Genomic DNA, 20,682 nt, shown 5'->3' with positions numbered 1-20,682 from the left:
AGCATGTGGAACGTAACTATGCTCCTTCACTTAATGTGGTGGAATCGTTGCCCATCGAGGCGATTCAGTTATACGAGTGCGTGGTGTCTGGCTTTTTTTTTTTTTGCGTGTCCCAAAGAACAGACACGACGTGAAATCCACTGCAGTTGCGATAAACACTGTGCCCGGATGGTGCAGTGGTTAACGCAATCGCCTAGTAAGTGGGAGATCCCGGATTTGGGTCCCGGTCCGGCACACATTATCACTCGTCACCGCTGATTCCACATAAAGTCACGATGCAGCTGACATAAATACGTCCTTCCATTTATCTTCCTTTCTCTCCCCCTCTACATTCAATTTACATGATAATTATTGTGAATGATCTGCATTGGTTCAAGCTCGATGTCTCCTCTTCCAGCAGGATGTCAAGGCCAGAATCGTGTTACAATGTTCTGAGGAGCTTCGCAGACAAATCACGTGGATGTCTCAGCCACTAAACTCACCTGATCTGAACCCAGTGACACACCCCAGGATGCTATCAGGAACAAGGTTCAGCCAGCAAGCCAACGGTTCTTAAACTGTACCATGTATCTCTGGAAACCTACCAAAGACACGTCGAATCCAAGCAACGTAGAACCGACGCTGTATTGCTTTCCAAAAGTGGACAAACATGGTATTAAGCGTTTGGGTCATCAGTGTGTGTATGGTAACTGTATACTATCTGGAAAGAATCGCTATTAGGGCTAATTCTATCCGTGACACGTTTTGTAGTCAGAATACCTTATATCTCTGAATGTACCAGCAAAATTATATCATTGTATGACACACATTCGTAGTTCAGGTGACATGACGCCATAAATACTGAGATGCCGAATCATGCATGACGTTTAAATTTAGTATTTCTTTGCTGCTAACTCGGGTAGCAACACTTTTCGCAAAAGGTATCCACTTAGTAATAAAATGAAACACCTGCAGCCGTCATTTCGATTTTATTTATTATATAGTTACCAGTTAACGTATTTGCAAAAACATGCCTTTGTGTTTCGCATTGTTCATAAGATATGAGATGTGTGAAAAACTGCCATATTGTGCATGACGTATTATTTGTTTACATTTTTACTACTACCTCTTTTCGCAACATATTTCGCGGCTATTCAACTGGACGCACCTGAAAAATTGTATCACGTAGTTCTGGAAATACGACGTCATAAACATTGACCTGCGTGAAAATGGAACTGCGAGGTGAAATTCGCAAGAGATGCAGGTGAATATATGTGTATAAATGCGTGTGAAATTTTTAAAAAATATGTGGAATACATTTGACATGTGTATACATGAGTAACGCCCTAAACCCCTGGAATAGTTTCAATCAGATTTGGTACACATATTAGTTACTACATGGAAAGAAATGTTGCTGGGGTGAGAACTACCATTTGCTATTGGGGTCAGGGCGAGAGAACGGGTTGGAAGGGATGGGGCGACAGTGAGGGGAAGGACGAGATGGAAACAGAGAGGAGGAGAGGAGATGGACAGAGATACAGTGTGGGAAAATGGACAAAGAAAGGGAAGAGCAGGAGATAGACAGATAAAGGCTGGAGGAAATATACAGTGATGGGGAAGGAGGAGACAGAGGAGGGAACGGAAGGTGAACTGCGAGAGGTGGAGGAGGTATTGGGGGGAGGAGAGCAGATGTCACGTGGTAGGAGGAGATGGACAAAAAGAAGGGGACGAAGAGCTGGAGTTAGAAGGGGGCAGGAGTAGACGGTCAGATCAGGGAGGAGAACATGGACAGAGGGGAAGGAGGGGATGAACAGAGGTGGGGGGGGGGAGAGGAGATGGACAGAGAGTGTGGCTAGAGCAAGTGGATCAGAGAGAAGGTGAAGGCGATGGACTGATAGAAGATATGAATAAACATATACATACAAGGACATCGCCAGGTACTCAGCTGCTTGTGAATGAAGTGGGAACAAGAAGTCCAATGAACATCCAGAGCTATTCGATTAAAGAGTGGCTATTCTCCACCTTGCTGCTACTACATGCTTCGGCTCCTGCAGATTGTTATGGAAACAGGGCCTTCTGTTTCTGTTGAGCATTCAGAGAGCTTCTGACAACATCTCATTACACTATCAATTCGCGGAGTATCGTAGTTACTGTTGTGACGTAGTAGACATGATGTTTGTTGATCACAAGACACTAAAGTCCATGAGTAAGCAGGAAGCAAGGCTCCAGCCAATAATCCGTAGAAAATCCATAGAACAGACAAGAGTTGTCGCTGATGATGCAAACGGAGCGTAGATCAGTAACATCGAGCGTGCAACCATACTTGCTGTGCGGGCCTATTTACGAGCTACAGAGATCATTACCTGGAGCTACGTAACCCAAAGCGAAGCCAGGGAGTGTGTCTGCCGTATGGAGCGTCGCTCTCGAAGTAGACCAATGCAATCGAGAGCCGCCGGTGGTGTGACTGCTATTTGACAAAGACTGTCATCTGCCTCGCCGTTGTTGTCGCTGACGGCTTGCTGTATCCCACAGACCACCGACGCTCCACCGCGGTACAGTGGTGCTATTTGGGTTGCCTGCTTATCAGGCGATAAGCGAGGTGACGAAAGCGCGGCTTGCTGTATCCCACAGGGCACAGAGGCTCCACCGCGCTACACCGGTACTATTTGGGTTGCCTGATCACCAGGCGATAAGCGAGGCAACGAAAAGGAAGGCTTGCTGTATCCCACAGGGCACGGAGGCTCCAATGGGTTACAGAGGTGCTATTTGGGTTGCCTGCTCACCAGGCGATAAGCGAGGTGACGAAAAGGACGGCTTTAGCCGTACTCCAGTCTGACCTATAGGGGGCGACACCTTCGCCGCCATACTTTGCTTCGTCCTCTTGCAAGATGATGCTCCTTCTCATTTCTCTAAACACGCCCGACATTAACTGAATGTCACCATTCCAGGACGCTGGATTGGAAGATGAGGAGCAGAAGGTGACCTTCATCGCCGGTAGTCTCCCAGGTCTCCAGACCTCAAGCCTTGTGACTTATCTGCGACGTTACCCAATAGACTACGTTTTTATCCCCCCTATGCCTGGCACTCTTGAATGTCTGCGACATTGCATTGCTGAAGCTGTGAATAAACTAGCGAGAGATCAGCTGCTTCGTGTGTGACTGGAATTTAGTCACCGTTTTGGTATTTGTCGTGTAACACATGGTGCGCACATTGAATGCACAAAAATTTGAACTTTCCTCTTTCCAGGAACGTTAGAATTGTGTTTCTATCTTTTCTAGTTCGGAAGCAATAAATGCTTTAAATTTGTTCCCTCTTTTTGAATGGCTATATATATATATATATATATATATATATATATATATATATATATATATATATATATATATATATATATATAGGGTGAGTCACCTAACGTTACCGCTGGATATATTTCGTAAACTACATCAAATACTGACGAACCGATTCCACAGACCGAACGTGAGGAGAGGGGCTAGTGTAATTGTTTAAAACAAACCATACAAAAATACACCGAAGTATTTTAAAACAAACCTACGTTTTTTTTTTTAAATGGAACACGTTAGTTTTGTTAGCACATCTGAACATATAAACAAATACGTAATCAGAGCCATTTGTTGCATTGTAAAATGTTAATTACAACCGGAGATATTGTAACCTAAAGTGGACGCTTGAAACCTCCGACGTTCAGTTGCGTGTTGTAACAAACACAGGCATAAATTGGCCAGCCCGTTCTCCTGATCTTACACCTCTGGACGACTTCTTTCTGTGGGGTACTTTAAAGGAGAATGTGTACCGTGATGTGCCTACAACCCCAGAGGATATGAAACAACGTATTGTGGCAGCCTGCGGTGACATTGCACCAGATGTACTGCGGCGTGTACGACATTCATTACGCCAGAGATTGCAATTGTGTGCAGCAAATGATGGCCACCACATTGAACATCTATTGGCCTGACATGTCGGGACGCACTCTATTCCACTCCGTAATTGAAAATGGAAACCACGTGTGTACGTGTACCTCACCCCTCATGGTAATGTACATGTACGTCAGTGAAAAAGACCAACATAAAGGTGTTGCATGTGGACGTAATGTGCTGTTCCAGTCTCTTCTGTACCTAAGGTCCATCACCGTTCCCTTTGGATCCCTACGTAATTCGGTGCTCTCCGATACACACGATCGAACAGCGGAGGAGTGGTACTCAAGCGTCAACTTTAGGTTACAATATCTCCGGATGTAATTAACATTTTACAATGCAACAAACGGCACTGATTACGTATTTGTTTATATGTTCAGATGTGCTAAAAAACCTAACGGAGTTCCATTAAAAAACGCATGATTGTTTTAAAAAACATACTTCTGTGCATTTTTTTTTATGGTTTGTATTAACCAATTACAGTAGCCCCTCTACTCACGTTTGATCTGTGGAATCGATTCGTCAGTATTTGATGTGGTTTACGAAATATATCCAGCGGTAACGTTAGGTGACTCACCCTGTGTATATTCGTCAGGTCCTTTAACAGCTCGTAGACAACCATCATCGAGCAAGTATGAAGCTACTGTATACCTAGTACCTTGTGAGCACGTTTACAATATGTTAAATTTAAAAACTGATATATTTGAAAATATATACAGTTGCATTAAATTGTGTGTATGGCGGAGGGAGGGGGCAACAACTCTAAACTATCCTCTGGTAAACATAGCTTGTAATATTCTTGTTTCACAAAATTTTGCACATGGCTGCACGTTCAGAGACCGTAAATAGTTACAATCAAAAGAAAATAGCCCTCAGTCACTAATTCTTAACGAATTATCCACATTTCGACACTACTAGGAGTTCTCCTCAGAATTTGAACCAAAGAATGGTCTAAAACATGGTCACAGAATTATGACTAAAAACGTATGTTACAAATTATAAGTACGGAATTATCGTGAAAGAATGGCAGTACTTATATGTCATTTATAAAATAATAAATATGCCAAAAGGGCCATAGTCATAAAGAAATTTTAGATACACATTCTATTCGTTCTCCTTTGTAAAATTCTGGTGTCTACAAAATCGTCTGCGATACTTGCACCTCTTACTATACAGGACAAACTGGACGTGCCATCACTACCAGATATAAAGAACACTTGCTAAGAAAAAATGGCTCTAGCCCTCAAAATTCATCTTTTGCCAACAATCTTCTAATTACAGGTCATTCACCTAAAGCCATCTGCGATAGCAACATTTTGCACATCGAAAAGAAAGGGCGTAGACTAGACATTCTAGAAGAATTAGAGATTTTCAAGCATCTAGCTCGAAAGGATGGCCTCATCCTTAACGAACAGCTACAGCTTCGACGGTATAAATCCGTTACTGGATTCTGACTTCGGGTCTCCTTGTGCAGGTTGCCGAAATTTTCTTTTCCTTCTCAGGTAGTTTTCTAATATTTTTTTAATTATTAAACGTTTTTTGGTTCTATTTCACCTCAATATTGCCTTCTAAAAGTAGTCATTCAGTCCTATCTACATTTTCATAATGATACTTTCATGTTTTACCTTACTGTTATAAGCTTTGATGTCGACAAAATGTTATGTTGTATGGTACTATCATACAAACATTGCTTTCCATTATGTACCAAATACTGTTTATTTATAATCATTTCTGCCTATATTTCAATGTGAAGTAGCCTAATTGTATATACGGCTATTAGATGACGCGCTCGCTGCAGTGCCATGTTCACCTGGCCGCATTTGTTAACGCGGCCACCTCAGTCCGTTTACAACTTGCGCCACGCAAGTAACGAGCAGCCCTTAGTGGCTCGCCATCTCAGTTTTTTAATTTTAATTTCTTTGTGACTAATGCCCTTTTGGCATATTTATTATTTTATAAATGACATGTAAGTACTGCCAGTCTTTCACGATATTTTCGTACTTATAATTTGCATCATACGTTTTTCGTCATAATTCTGTGACCACGTTGTAGACCATTCTTTTGTTTAAACTCTGAGGAAGACACTCCTAGCACTGTCGAAACCCGGTTAATTCGTTAAAAATTAGTGACCAAGGGCTGTTTACTTCTAATTATAGCTTGTAATGTTGTAGAATTCCTCGCTATTCTCTAGACATTGTAGTGTTCATGCTATTTTATTTTCCGAACTCGGAAACTGATCTGTGTAAAAATATGATCGCCTTTAGTACAATGTTCTCTTGGGGGGGAGGTGCCCATAAAACATCATACCCGACCTTGTATATAAATCTAATTATAGTCATCTCCCCCCATGAACCATGAACCTTGCCGTTGGTGGGGAGGCTTGCGTCCCTCAGCGATACAGATAGCCATACCGTAGGTTCAACCACAACGGAGGGGTATCTGTTGAGAGGCCAGACAAACGTGTGGTTCCTGAAGAGTGGCAGCAGCCTTTTCAGTAGTTGCAGGGGCAACAGTCTGGATGATTGACTGATCTGGCCTTGTAACAATAACCAAAACGGTCTTGCTGTGCTGGTACTGCGAACGGCTGAAAGTAAGGGGAAACTACTGCCGTAATCTTTCCCGAGGGCATGCAGCTTTACTGTATGATTAAATAATGATGGCGTCCTCTTGGGTAAAATATTCTGGAGGTAAAATAGTCCCCAATTCGGATCTCCGGGCGGGGACTACTCAAGAGGATGTCGTAATCAGGAGAAAGAAAACTGGCATTCTACGGATCGGAGCTTGGAATGTCAGATCCCTTAATCGGGCAGGTAGGTTAGAAAATTTAAAAAGGGAAATGGATAGGTTAATGTTAGATGTAGTGGGAATTAGTGAAGTTCGGTGGCAGGAGGAACAAGACTTTTGGTCAGGTGACTACAGGGTTATAAACACAAAATCAAATAGGGGTAATGCAGGAGTAGGTTTAATAATGAATAGGAAAATAGGAATGCGGGTAAGCTACTACAAACAGCATAGTGAACGCATTATTGTGACCAAGATAGATACGAAGTCCACACCTACTACAGTAGTACAAGTTTATATGCCAACTAGCTCTGCAGATGACTATGAAATTGATGAAATGTATGATCAAATCAAAAAAATTATTCAGATAGTGAAGGGAGACGAAAATTTAAGTCATGGGTGACTGGCATTCGGTAGTAGGAAAAGGGAGAGAAGGAAACGTAGTAGGTGAATATGGACTGGGGCAAAGAAATGAAAGAGGAAACCGCCTGGTAGAATTTTGCACAGAGCACAACTTAATCATAGGTAACACTTGGTTTAAGAACCATGAAAGAAGGTTGGTTATAACATGTACATTAAAACTAAAGAAACTGCAAAAAGGTGGAAATTTAAGGAGATGGGACCTGGATAAACTGAAAGAACCAGAGGTTGTACAGAGTTTCAGGGAGAGCATAAGGGAGCAATTGACAGGAATGGGGGAAAGAAATACAATAGAAGAAGAATGGGTAGCTTTGAGGGACGAAGTAGTAAAGGCAGCAGAGGATCAAGTAGGTAAAAAGACGAGGGCTAGTAGAAATCCTTGGGTAACAGAAGAAATATTGAATTTAATTGATGAAAGGAGAATCTATAAAAATGCAGTAAACGAAGCAGGCAAAAAGGAATACAGACGTCTCAAAAATGAGATCGACAGGAAGTGCAAAATGGCTAAGCAGGGAAGGCTAGAGGACAAATGTAAGGATGCTTATCTCATTAGGGGTAAGATAGATACTGCCTACAGGAAAATTAAAGCGACCTTTGGAGATAAGAGAACCACTTGTATGAACATCAAGAGCTCAGATGGAAACTCAGTTCTAAGCAAAGAAGGGAAAGCAGAAAGGTGGAAGGAGTATATAGAGGGACTATACAAGGGCGATGTACATGAGGACAATATTATGGAAATGGAAGAGGATGTAGATGAAGATGAAATGGGAGATACGATACTGCGTGAAGAGTTTGACAGAGCACTGAAAGACCTGAGTCGAAACAAGGCCCCCGGAGTAGACAACATTCCATTGGAACTATTGACTGCCTTGGGAGAGCCAGTCCTGACAAAACTCTACCATCTGATGAGCAAGATGTATGAGACAGGCGAAATACCCTCAGACTTCAAGAAGAATATAATAATTCCAATCCCAAAGAAAGCAGGTGTTGACAGATGTGAAAATTACCGAACTATCAGTTTAATAAGTCACAGCAGCAAAATACTAACGTGAATTCTTTACAGACGAATGGAAAAACTAGTAGAATCCGACCTCGGGGAAGATCAGTTTGGATTCCGTAGAAATGTTGGAACACGTGAGGCAATACTGACCCTACGACTTATCTTAGAAGCTAGATTAAGGAAGGGTAAACTACGTTTCTAGCATTTGTAGACTTAGAGAAAGCTTTTGACACTGTTGACTGGAATACTCTCTTTCAAATTCTGAAGGTGGCAGAGGTAAAATACAGGGAGCGAAAAGCTATTTACAATTTGTAGAGAAAGCAGATGGCAGTTATAAGAGTCGAGGGACATGAAAGGGAAGCTGTGGTTGGGAAGAGAGTGAGGCAGGGTTGTAGCCTCTCCCCGATGTTATTCAATCTGTATATTGAGCAAGCAGTGAAGGAAACAAAAGAAAAGTTCGGAGCAGGTATTAAAATCCATGGAGAAGAAATAAAAACTTTGAGGTTCGCCGATGACATTGTAATACTGTCAGAGACAGCAAAGGACTTGGAAGAACGGAATTGATAGTGTCTTGAAAGGATGATATAAGATGAACATCAACAAAAGCAAAACGAGGATAATGGAATGTAGTCGAATTAAGTCGGGTGATGCTGAGGGTATTAGATTAGGAAATGATACACTTGAAGTAGTAAAGGACTTTTGCTATTTGGGGAGAAAAATAACTGATGGTGGTCGAAGTAGAGAGGATATAAAATGTAGACTGGCAATGGCAAGGAAAGCGTTTCTGAAGAAGAGAAATTTGTTAACATCGAGTATAGATTTAAGAGTCAGGAAGTCATTTCTGAAAGTATTTGTATGGAGTGTAGCCATGTATGGAAGTGAAACATGGACGATAAATAGTTTGGACAAGAAGAGAATGGAAGCTTTCGAAATGTGGTGTTACAGAAGAATGCTGAAGATTAGATGGGTAGATCACATAACTAATGAGGAAGTATTGAATAGGATTGGGGAGAAGAGAAGTTTGTGGCACAACTTGACCAGAAGAGGGGATCGGTTGGTAGGACATGTTCTGAGGCATCAAGGGATCACCAATATAGTATTGGAGGGCAGCGCGGAGGGTAAAAATCGTAGAGGGAGACCAAGAGATGACTACACTACGCAGATTCAAAAGGATGTAGGTTGCAGTGGGTACTGGGAGATGAAGAGGCTTGCACAGGATAGAGTAGCATGAAGAGCTGCATCAAATCAGTCTCAGGACTGAAGACCACAACAACAACAGTCATCTACCGACAGTAAACATTGAGTGAGTAACTGTAAATTAACGTGGGACATATTAAGTTTCGCGTAATGTCTGTGAAAGTCAGTTCTTAGCGCATAACACGTCTTCCCACTTGTTGACTTAGGAGGCGGCTACTCCCTCCCTAATTTTGTTCATAGTTATAGAATTTGAACCTCACTATCTGCACCTCGATTTCGTAAACACATATGACGCAACTCTCGAAAAAAAGAACTATTGTGAACAAAGGGCTGGGAACTATAGCATTGCGAACATGTAAATGGTGTTATTTTGTCTTTCAGTCGTCTCCGCCACTGGATATCATCATTTTTGTTATTTCTTTCCTAGCGCTGGCAGGTGGTCTTACCGTTCCTGTTATTCACCTTCCTGTGCTCTGACGGCGCTACCTAAGGAACAACGACTTTGACGGTTTTATTGTTGGCCTGTGGAAGGTTTCCGAGCACACAGCTTGACAAAAATTAAACTACCCTTTAAAATATTTCATGCACCTTATATGCGACACAACATACGTTATTCGTAACCTGGGGCAGAAGATATAAGGTGGATTTCTATTTCTCTCACCTTGGACAAAAAGTTTCCATCATAATGGTATGGTGTAAAATTCTAGTAATCCTAATATTCCTAGTTTGAAACCCACTTGTAGAAATATTTTTACTTTTGTTTAAATTCCATTTTTACCAACAAATGAAAACTTAAATTAAGAAACATTAAATCATATTTTTAATATTTTTAATGTCGTTTTACTCTCATTTAGAAGCGTCATTAAAATGCGAGTATTCACAACAAATTAAAAACTGCTGCAAATGTGCTTGATATCAATCACAAAATAAGAAACTAGTTTATTTCTATAGAAAATAACAATTGATCCACTTTTATTTTCATTAATAATATTTCATTTCATATTCTATAAAACTGTAATTTATTTTGATATGATGAGCAATTAAAAGTAAAAAGATGTTATTCTTACTACGTAATTCTTCTTCTTCACCTTGTCCTGTTTCTCAAAACAAATGATCTGATTTTAAAATTAATTGTGAAACTAATGAATTGTAACGTGTTACACGCTGGCACAACCAGCAGAAGAGTCACATTGTTCTCTTTTTGCTACGAAATTCACGCGTAACATAGTTTTCCCCGTAAATAGCATGATATTAAGAAACCTTTATTAAGGACGCCAAGAGCTGTTGCTTTATTAAGGACGCCCAGAGATGTTGGCCTCTCCACACAGATGTGTCAAGTAGAAGGCGCTGTTTGATTGAAGTTTTTGATTGTTGTGCGTGTAACACAGACAGCTTGAAAATACCCAAGGGAAAAAATAGAAACTGGATAACAGCTAAGTGCGAAATTTACACTGGCGGTGGTCCGATGTATACAAAAGTCCACTTTAGTAAATATATACCCGGCCCTGAGCTTCATATTCTGTAAACAAAAAGGACAAGAGGCGATCGATCATTCGAAGAAAAGTGGTCTAGTAAGCATGGGATCTAATATGAGGTATGAGCACTTGTTCATCTTAAATTTTGTGAAAAATAATTATCTTGATTGGTACTTTTTCCAAACAATGTTAGCATTATAAAAAATCCAGTTAGAAAGAAACAAGAGATTGTAAATGATGTGTTCCCAAAATTGTAAAGTGGGTCTCAGAAAATGGGCTCTCTCGAAATTAAAAAAAAGCACGCAATATTCAGTTCAGTACAACAATAAAAGTCATATCCGCAATTGACGGAGCAGATGAAATAGGATGTACATATAGATGAAATTTGATATGGAAGAAGCATATTGATGAGCTGAGTTCACCTACCTTTGCTCTTCATATAATTGCTAATCTTGGAAACAAACTCGAATTAACCTCTTGACATATGTTGAAAAATTCCCACTCATTAATGTCTCATGGAATAATTTTCTGGGATAACTCAACACTTAAAAAGAAAGCATTGATGTCACAAAAGTGAGCAGTAAGAATTACGTGCGATCAGCCATGGACGTCGTGTAGGTACCTCTTCAAGGAGTTATGCATTTTAGCTGCGCCGTCAGAATCCGTGTATTCGCTAGTGAAGTTCGTCATAAATCTCACCTCCATCTCACTTTAAGAAGAACAGTGAGGACCAAACCTAAAACACCCTGGGGGGAAAACGACCTTTATTATCCACTAGCTTCGTGTCCCCTTTTCCATTCACATAGACTGTATGATATGCGCAAATTTATTTTTCTGTCTCTTTACTCGAATTTTATGTTGTTCACAAATTGCAACACGTTTTAAACTTTTCACGCTAATTAGGGTTATAGAAGCGATAGAAGCAATTCTAATAACTATAGTCCAAGGTTTTTATTAATCATGTATTTCGCGATCTTGTGGAGATATTTCCGCACAAACTTTCATCCGCTGATACGTGTTTCTTTGTATCCAACCGAGAAGTGAAATATCAGTTTTCATATATGTGGCTTTAAATGTTTTTTAATATAACGAAATATTTTCTTAAAAATTTTCGTCGTCTATTTCATCCCCTTAAGGGTTGAATTTGCAAAAACACTGAAATGTGTATTGCTTTATATCTAACTGAGATGCCGATGTAGCGTTAAACATGCTTTTGCACTTCTTTAATAATGATTTATTTTTTAAAAATTACACCCACAATTTTACCCACATAATGGTTGAATATCCAAAAATACCGAAACGTGTGTTTTTGTGTTTGTGACTGATAAACGAAATAACTGTTTTAGAAGGCCACAAAAACTTACTTCACCGCCTTAGATGTGGAATTTCTTTGAACAATCCCTTTTTTAATTATTCCTACCAAATAAGATGAATACCCTCTCCAAATTTCAAGTTTCTATTCTTAGAGGTTTGGGCTGGACAACGATGACTTAATGAATTAGTCTGGCCCTATTTTATCCCCATAGAGGTAGAAAATCCAAAAACTGTCAATCACATATTATTTTCATTTCCCACTGAGAAGCCGAATACCAATTTTCAAAGATTTTACTTCCAAAATGCTTTCACAATGAAATATTTTCATAAAACATGTTACCCTTTATTTCACACTCTTAAAAGTTGAAGTTCTAAAAATCCTTTCGTAAACAACGCCGGCAATAAAAGATCAATAACCTCTCAAAGTTTCTGTCCTTAGCGGTTTCGGCTGCGCGATAATGAGTCAGGCAGTCGGATATTGCCTTCTATACACTGAGATGCCAAAGAAACTGGTCCAGGCATGCGTATTCGAATACAGGGTAATGTAAACAAGTAGAATACGGCGTTGGGGTCGGCAACGCCTATATAAGACAACAAGTGTCTGGCGCAGTTGTTAGATCGGTTACTGCTACTACAATGGCATGTTATCAAGATTTAAGTGAGTTTGAACGTGGTGTCATAATGGGCGCACGACCGATGGAACACGGCATTTCCGAGTTAGCGCTGAAGTGGTCATATTCCCATACACCATTCCACGAGTGTACCATGAATATCAGGAATCCGGTAAAACATCAAATCTCCGACATCGCTGCGGCTGGAAAAAGATCCTGCAAGAATGAGACCAACGGCGAGTTAAGAGAATCGTTCAACGTGACAGTGCAACCCTTCCGCAGATTGCGACAGATTTCAATGCTGGGCCATCAACAAGTGTCAGCGTGCGAAACATTCAACGAAACCTCATCGATATGGGCTTTCGGAGAGGAAGGCCCACTAGTGTGCTCTCGATGACTGCACGACATAAAGCTTTATGCCCCGCTTGGGCCCGTCAACACATACATTTACTGTTGATAACTGGAAACATGTTGCCTGGTCGGACGAGTCTGGTTCAGATTGTATCGAGCGAATGGACGTGCATGGATACAGAGACAATCTCATGAATCCATGGACCCTGTATATCAGCAGGGGACTCTTCAACTTGGTGGAGGCTCTGTAATTGTGTGGCCTGTGTGCAGCTGGAGTGACATGGGGCCCCTGATACGTCTAAATAAGACTCTGATAGGTAGCACGTACTTAATCATCCTCTCTCATCACCCGCATCCATTCATGTCCATTGTGTATGCCGACGGAGTCGGGCAATTCCAGCAGGACAGGCCCTACACGATAGTAGGCAGGTGTACCAATTTCTTTGGCTCTTCAGAGTAAGATCAAGAACCTCTCCAAATATTAGGTTTGGGCCGTGCAATGATGAGTCAGTGAATGAATGAGTCAGTCACGACATTGCCTCTTACATAGAGAGTTTATTAAAGTTGTCAGAGAGAAGTTCAATATGCAAAAACATAAATCTTATAAGTTTCCTTTAATTTACGTCTATGGTCACAAACGTTTTGTTAACAGATTAACGGTTTCGGTCTTTAATGACCATCATCAGATCTGCAGCAAAAATTTTGTGAGCATAGACGTAAATTAAAGGAAATTTATTACATATACGGGTCACTGTTTTCTCGCGACGATGTCGCAGCTTGTGAAACATAAATCTTAGTTTATTTGCATAATAATATGAAATGTCTGACAGGTAGCAAAGCAAATTTCAATTCTAACCTAAAATCTTTTCTTCTGGACAGCTCCTTCTATTCCCTGGAATTTCTTTTTAAAAACTGGTAGCTTAAAATAACTGGTTTTTGTCGGAGAAGGACTAAAAAAAGTTTTCATAACTATAATCATGTCTACATATTCTCCAAAATAAGTCATGTCACATCATATAGATAAAAGAATCGTTTAAATGATCTATGAAACATGTATCTAACATACTGCAAGCTCTGTTCGTTATTTGCAGAGGCGGACCAAAAGGAGAAAAAAAAATCTGGTAAACACGGATCTCAAATCCATACGTTAAGAGCTATGAGCACTTGTTCGTCTCTTCTGCTGAAGGAGTGCTCACAGCTCTTAATGTATGGATTTTAGATACAATGTTTACTAGATATTTTGCTTCGAATTGACGTTCCTGTCACATCCCTGAAAACTGACCATTCCTCCTGAGACACACTTAAGAGGTCAGGACAGAGCACAATCGCTCCATCCGCCCGCCCACTGTTTCGGCGCTGCCTTGCTGGCGCTCGTGCTGACTCTCGACGCTCGACACCTGATGACGCGCTGGCCACTCTTGTCCAGGTGACGTTCCTGATGATGCCGCTGGAGATCGGCTGGTCGTCGACGGTGAGCTGGCGCGCGGGCGACGCGCTGTGCCGCGTCATGGCCTTCTTCCGCGTCTTCGGCCTCTTCCTCTCCAGCTTCGTCCTCATCTGCATCAGCATCGACAGGTGAGCAGCGCCGCCGCCATCTTTCTCACCACCAGCTAATCGGGTAGGCAGCCGGGTAGAGTCTGCGTGGGGCGGTGTCCGTAACAAAGTAAATACAGGGAAGACAGCAAGTAATCTGTTTCACTCGGTGTACTCTGAAACTGATACACTTACATGTACACTAGCCTTCACGTTCATCCGACTGGAGTATATCCCCACAGAATTACGAGGGCCATTGCGATAGTAAGTTTCCTCATTGTTTTTTACACGTTAACTTCATTGCCGACCACAAATTCACCATGCAAACAGGAACTATACACGTTGCACTGTTTTTCGACAGTCATTTAGAGAATGGGACGTTAGTCATTGCGTACAACCAGTCTGAAGAAACCACTCTGTTAAAATTCGGTGCCCTGAGATGCGAGTATTTGCCGCACGACCTGCTCCACTCAGCATTGTCTTGGAAGTGACGTCCCGAGAGTGTAGCTTTCTATGCAGGCAACAGGTGGAAGTCCGATGAGGCAACGTCGGGCCTGTGACCCGATCTCTCCCATCTGAACCGACGAATGTGTTCCTGTATGAGGACTCCTGTGTGTGGTTTTACTTTGTCGTCCAAGAGCACAACGTCTTCACTCAAGAGCCCTGGTCTCTTCCGTCGAATGGCGGACCTGTGTTTGGTGAGAGTGTAGAGTTGCATGTCGTCCTTATGGATCCTTGCTGGAGGAAATCAAGGGCAGTCACACCTTTCTGGACCCACAACACCGCAGCCATAACCTTCCCTGCGAAGGATGATACCTTGTGTGTGGTTTTTTTTTCCCTCTGGTGAACTGTGTACCTTCCTTGTCATTGAGGTGACCTCAGATTCTGCACCCATATCTCATCACCTGTGGTAATACTGAGCAGGAACTCATTTCCCTCTTGCGCGTCCCATATCAAGTGATCAAGGCTGATTCCCGTTCTTGCCTCTTGAGATCCAGGATCGGTCTTTCCAACTCTCATCTTGCACACACTTTTCGGTAGCCCAACATAGCACAGAGCATATGACGGGCTGAGCACGACCAGCACTCAGTGAGGACGCCACGTCTGACACCGTTATGCCCCTCTCTGCTGACACTATATGCTGTACTCTAGCACTGTTGTTTACATTCGTGGATATTGACGGACACCCACTTGGACCTTATCCTCCACTCTCGTCCTTCTTTCTTTGATCATGCAATACCAGCAACCAAACATTGATGAGACGTGTTCTCTTCACCATACGTGGTCTGTAGGCGTTTGTGAATGATGGACATACTGGTCCCTTGTGCCCATTCATGCCAGATAACAGCACACACTTCCATTGGCGACCATGTTGCCAGTACACGTCCGTCTGCCATTGGAGTCTGTACTCGAATAACCTCGGGCACGCCAGTCTGCTGCTACTTTCCCTTCTTCAGCGCTTTGCGCATACGTCATTATTCCTCCAGCGACGCCTCTTTTGTCGTTAAATGAGCAGCATGTATGGATTATACCAGCTTCTATTCCAAAATCTATGACGAAACTACTTTCCGAACCTCCCTCATAAGTCAAAACGTTCCCGTCCCCCAGATCTAAGTTTTTTCAGGAGTTTTCTATTGAAAAGCACGTGCTTTGAGTGCAAATCCCCTCCTATTTATTCCCAATTGGGACTGGCCCTGCTCCAATATCAGCTCGCGTGCTACTTGGCTCAAAAGTTTCTCACGCTTCACTGGGTCAGTAATCGAACAGTATACTCTACGTTTAGGGGGAGGAGATGAAAGTCATCATCACCGCCTTACTTTGAACAATTACGCTATTGCCTGTTCCCAACTCACAAACAAAACCATTCTCATCTTCTCCGAGATCTTCCAATATCTCTTTTCCCATTTGGCTCATCCGTCAGAATCTTACGAGGAATTCCATTCTCTGCCATTCTCATTACTTGTTGTCTCCCATTTTCACAATACTTTTAAAGTTTTCCATTCATATTGAACATATGTAATTTTGTTATAATATCTTCATCATCTCTCTTCGTGTACATTGCTTTGACCTCATAATGAACCTCATCTTTGCTGCTTTGGTTTCATTTTAACTTTTTTGTGGTAACCTAGGTTTCACCTTCACAGCATTAGACAGCATCAGCCATTTCATGGTACTTTATGGGCCGCTCTTCTACTGACGATACCACAGACAGATTGGAATTTTGTATTTTATTTTTAATATTAGAATTAAAATCAAAACGTATGCCACAGCCTAAGCATCGTTCCAAAACCGAATGACCCAAAACAATTTTTGACCTTGGTATGTAATTATTTGCGTTTCATTACTAGAAACTTTTAAATTGCATTCATTGTATATTTTGTTGAGCTGGTATACCGGTCTTTGCGCGTCATCTTCTTGCTTTTGAATGATAACTACATCATCCACAAACAGGAGCACATTCAGGTACTCATCATTCGTTATTGTAATTCCGTTGTTTACTTTAAATTTCCAGTTATAAAGAACGCAGACAGTGTAAATACTAAGAAAACAGGTGACAGTTCACACACTTTCCTTACTCCTTCATTAGTAATTTTTTTTAATTGATTCCCACATGTGTTTATTAGAATGCGAGTACTTTTATAAAAGTATTTATAAGACCTTCCGATATATCTGTGTTGATTGTGATGGAACATCTGTGTTTATTTATTCCAATGGAACTCAGTTTTCTTGTGGCTCTATTTTTTATTTTCTTGCACATCCTTTATTGTACGATAGTTAAATTACTTGTGATATTCGCTTCACGAAGAACACATGACAGTTACCTGAAGATGATACAATACTGTCATGTACTCGACTGCTTGTGCGTGAGATAAATATCAAAAATAAGATAAAAATTTAGCTGTAAGGAAACTGACTATCAGTGGAACAAAGATATAACAACTGAAATTTCTACGGATATTCGGTACATTGCAGACTCTACAGGATAAAAAAAAGACTTCGTGGAAAATTATGTCCATTTACGGCAGAAGTGTTACATGCGAGAGATGCAAATACTCTTGAAAGATCAACTGAAGAGAATGGATAGTGTGTCTGAATCTTCTCATATTGAGAAATTAGAAGGAGCAATTTATGATTTACTTTGGGACAAACTTTTCAAAAGCCAACGTCATATAAATTAGTGTTTGTTGCTGACAACCCGTTTTGACAGTTTAACTGTCATCTTCTTGTCTGTCATATAGTGAATATACGTGGAATTTTTTTGTTGACATTAGAAATACGGAAATGAAAACTGTACATTTATATACTTTCAAAAATTTTTGTTATAAAACGTTTTCCATTATGAGTTCGTACCTCATGCTATGATTATGGTGGATAAAGTACAGCACTTTATATTAGGTTGGTGCATAAGTTCCAAGGTTTTTCCATAAGTTTAATAAGCGCAACAGATACAAATAACAGAGACTTTCTTATCAATAATATATTCTCCTTCACTGTTTACAACAGTCTGCCAACGCTGTAGAAATCATGTGGTTTTGGGACGAAGAACTCATCGAGCCATATCCGAAGTGCATTACCATCCGGAAAGGAAGTTTCTTGAAAGTTGTTCAGTAGAGAGCAAAAAGGTGAAAATCTGAGGGAGCAAGGTCAGATGAATAAGGTGTGTGTGGTGCAATGACTTCCCAACCCATCTCCTGCATAGTATTTTCTGTCAGTCTAGCAGAATGCAGGCGGGCGATATCGTGGAGTAGTATCGCTTCAAAGAGTCTTTCTGGTCCTTGTTCTTGGGTTGTGTGTGCACGACATCTCAGTTGGCGATAAATGTCGGCAGTGATGGTTACACCTCGGAGAAGCAATTCGTAGTACACCACACCGTCATGCCCCACCAAATGTACAACATTATGTTGTCTGGACGCGTGAAGGTCTTTGTACAGGGAGTTGCTGCTTTGTTTGGGTTCGTTCAATCTTTTCCTTGTGTTAACACAAAGACGACATTTCTCGACGTCACTAATGATACGGGATACGAATGGCCGGTGTTGTTCACGACTCAAATGATGACGAGCAGGCAGAGTTGCACACATGGTCACCCGCTGATTTTTATGATTTTGGATTAGAGCATGCGGTAGCCACACATCTGGTTTTTGAACCTCCTCCGGTGCTGGAATGATCACAGTTCATCACATTTGTCAGATTTCGAGTACACTGACGTGGATCATTTCGGATTTTTTCATTTAAAAGATCTTCGTCAAACCGCGAAGCTCTTTTTGAACGTGGAGAGGCACCAATGTCAAAACTATACTCCTTAAACAACACAATCGTTTTCTTGCCGAGCTCTGTCCAATAGCATTATCCCCATACGTAGCACAAATGTTTCTGTCTGCCGCCGCTGCTATCATCCCTGTGCTGAGCTCAAACAGAAGAATATGTCGGAAATGTTCCAATTTCTCCGCTCGACACCCCATTTTCTAGCGTCCACAGCTCCATTCACGATTTTCAGATGATAAAATGACAATATCTAAGTTCAAATAGCAACAGTGAACAACAAATAAAAATGACAATCAATAAATATAGCCAGAGCAACAGCAATACCAACATGAAAAACGAAAAAGCCACTTATGCACAACACTGATATACAGGTTTGTCAAAGAAATAAAACCATTTACAGCTGAAAAGCACCTTGTGCACATGAGCATGTTCACATACGTAGCACTCAGATAGGCTTGCTAATACTTAAAACGCACGACATCTAGTAAAATGCGTATTTGTGCATCTGTTTACGTCTGCGTGACATGTTACATGCATCCTGTATCCACATTAGCCGAAGTATGAAGTGCAACTGGATGAAAGTGAGGCAGAGATAAGCTGTGTACATACACTACTCGATATTAAAATTGCTACACCAAGAAGAAATGCAGATGATAAACGGGTATTCATTGGACAAATATATTATACTAGAACTGGCATATGATTACATTTTCACGCAATTTGGGTGCATAGATCCTGAGAAATCACCTCTGGCGTTAATACGCCTGGGCAATGAGTCAAACAGAGCGTAGATGGCGTGTACAGGTGCAGCTGCCCATGCAGCTTCAACACGATATCACAGTTCATCAATAGTAGTGACTGGCGTAATGTGACGAGCCAGTTGCTCGGCCATCACTGACCAGATGTTTTCAGTTGGTGAGAGATCTGGAGAATATGCTGGCCAGGGCAACAGTCGAACATTTTCTGTATCCAGAAAGGCCCGTACAGAACCTGCAACATGCGGCCGTGCATTAACCTGCTGAAATGTAGGGTTTTGCAGGGATGAATGAAGGGTAGAGCTACGGGTATTAACACATTGAAATATAACGTCCACTGTTCAAAGTGCCGTCTGTGCGAACAAGAGGTGACCGAAACGTGTAACCAATGGCACCCCATACCATCACGCCGGGTGATACGCCAGTATGGCGATGACGAATACACGCCTCCAATGTGCGTTCCCCGCGATGTCGCCAAACACGAATGCGGCCATCATGATGCTGTAAACAGAACCTGGATTCATCCGAAAAAATGACGTTTTGCCATTTTTGCACCCAGGTTCGTCGTCGAGTACACCATCGCAGGCGCTCCTGTCTACGATGCAGCGTCAAGAGTAACCGCAGCCATGGTCTCTGAGCTGATAGTCCATGCTGCTGCAAACGTCGTCGAATTGTTCGTGGAGATGGTTGTTGTCTTGCAAACGTCCCCATCTGTTGACTCAGGGATCGAGACGTGACTGCACGATCCGTTACAGCCATGTGGATAAGATGCCTGTCATCTCGACTGCTAATGATACGAGGCCGTTGGGATCCAGCACGGCGTTCCGTATTACACTCCTGAACCCACCGATTCAATATTCTGCCAGCAGTCATTGGATCTCGACCAACGCGAGTAGCAATGTCGCGATACGATAAACTACAATCTCGATTCGCTACAATCCGACCTTCATCAAAGTCAGAAACGTGATGGTCCGCATTTCTCGTCCTTACACGAGGCATCACAACCAGCCAACGTCGGTGAACTGCTGTTTGTGTATGAGAAATCGGTTGGAAACTTTACTCATGTCAGCA

The 20,682-nt window shown here is 41.6% G+C and overlaps 1 protein-coding gene across 14 annotated transcripts in view; it reads left to right on the top strand.

Annotated features, from left to right (window-relative positions):
• Positions 1-20,682, top strand: part of LOC126365747 (adipokinetic hormone/corazonin-related peptide receptor variant I-like) — a 1,043,803-nt gene that overhangs the window by 863,297 nt on the left and 159,824 nt on the right. For all 14 annotated transcript variants that reach the window (XM_050008213.1, XM_050008214.1, XM_050008209.1 and 11 more), the window contains one exon: positions 14,487-14,635. In XM_050008213.1, the coding sequence (XP_049864170.1) occupies positions 14,487-14,635 (149 nt within the window). The remainder of the gene's footprint in view (positions 1-14,486; positions 14,636-20,682) is intronic.

The sequence above is a fragment of the Schistocerca gregaria genome, chromosome 4, assembly GCF_023897955.1.
Source record: "Schistocerca gregaria isolate iqSchGreg1 chromosome 4, iqSchGreg1.2, whole genome shotgun sequence".
Lineage (NCBI taxonomy): Eukaryota > Metazoa > Arthropoda > Insecta > Orthoptera > Acrididae > Schistocerca > Schistocerca gregaria.
This window is presented reverse-complemented; position numbering and strand designations above follow the sequence as displayed.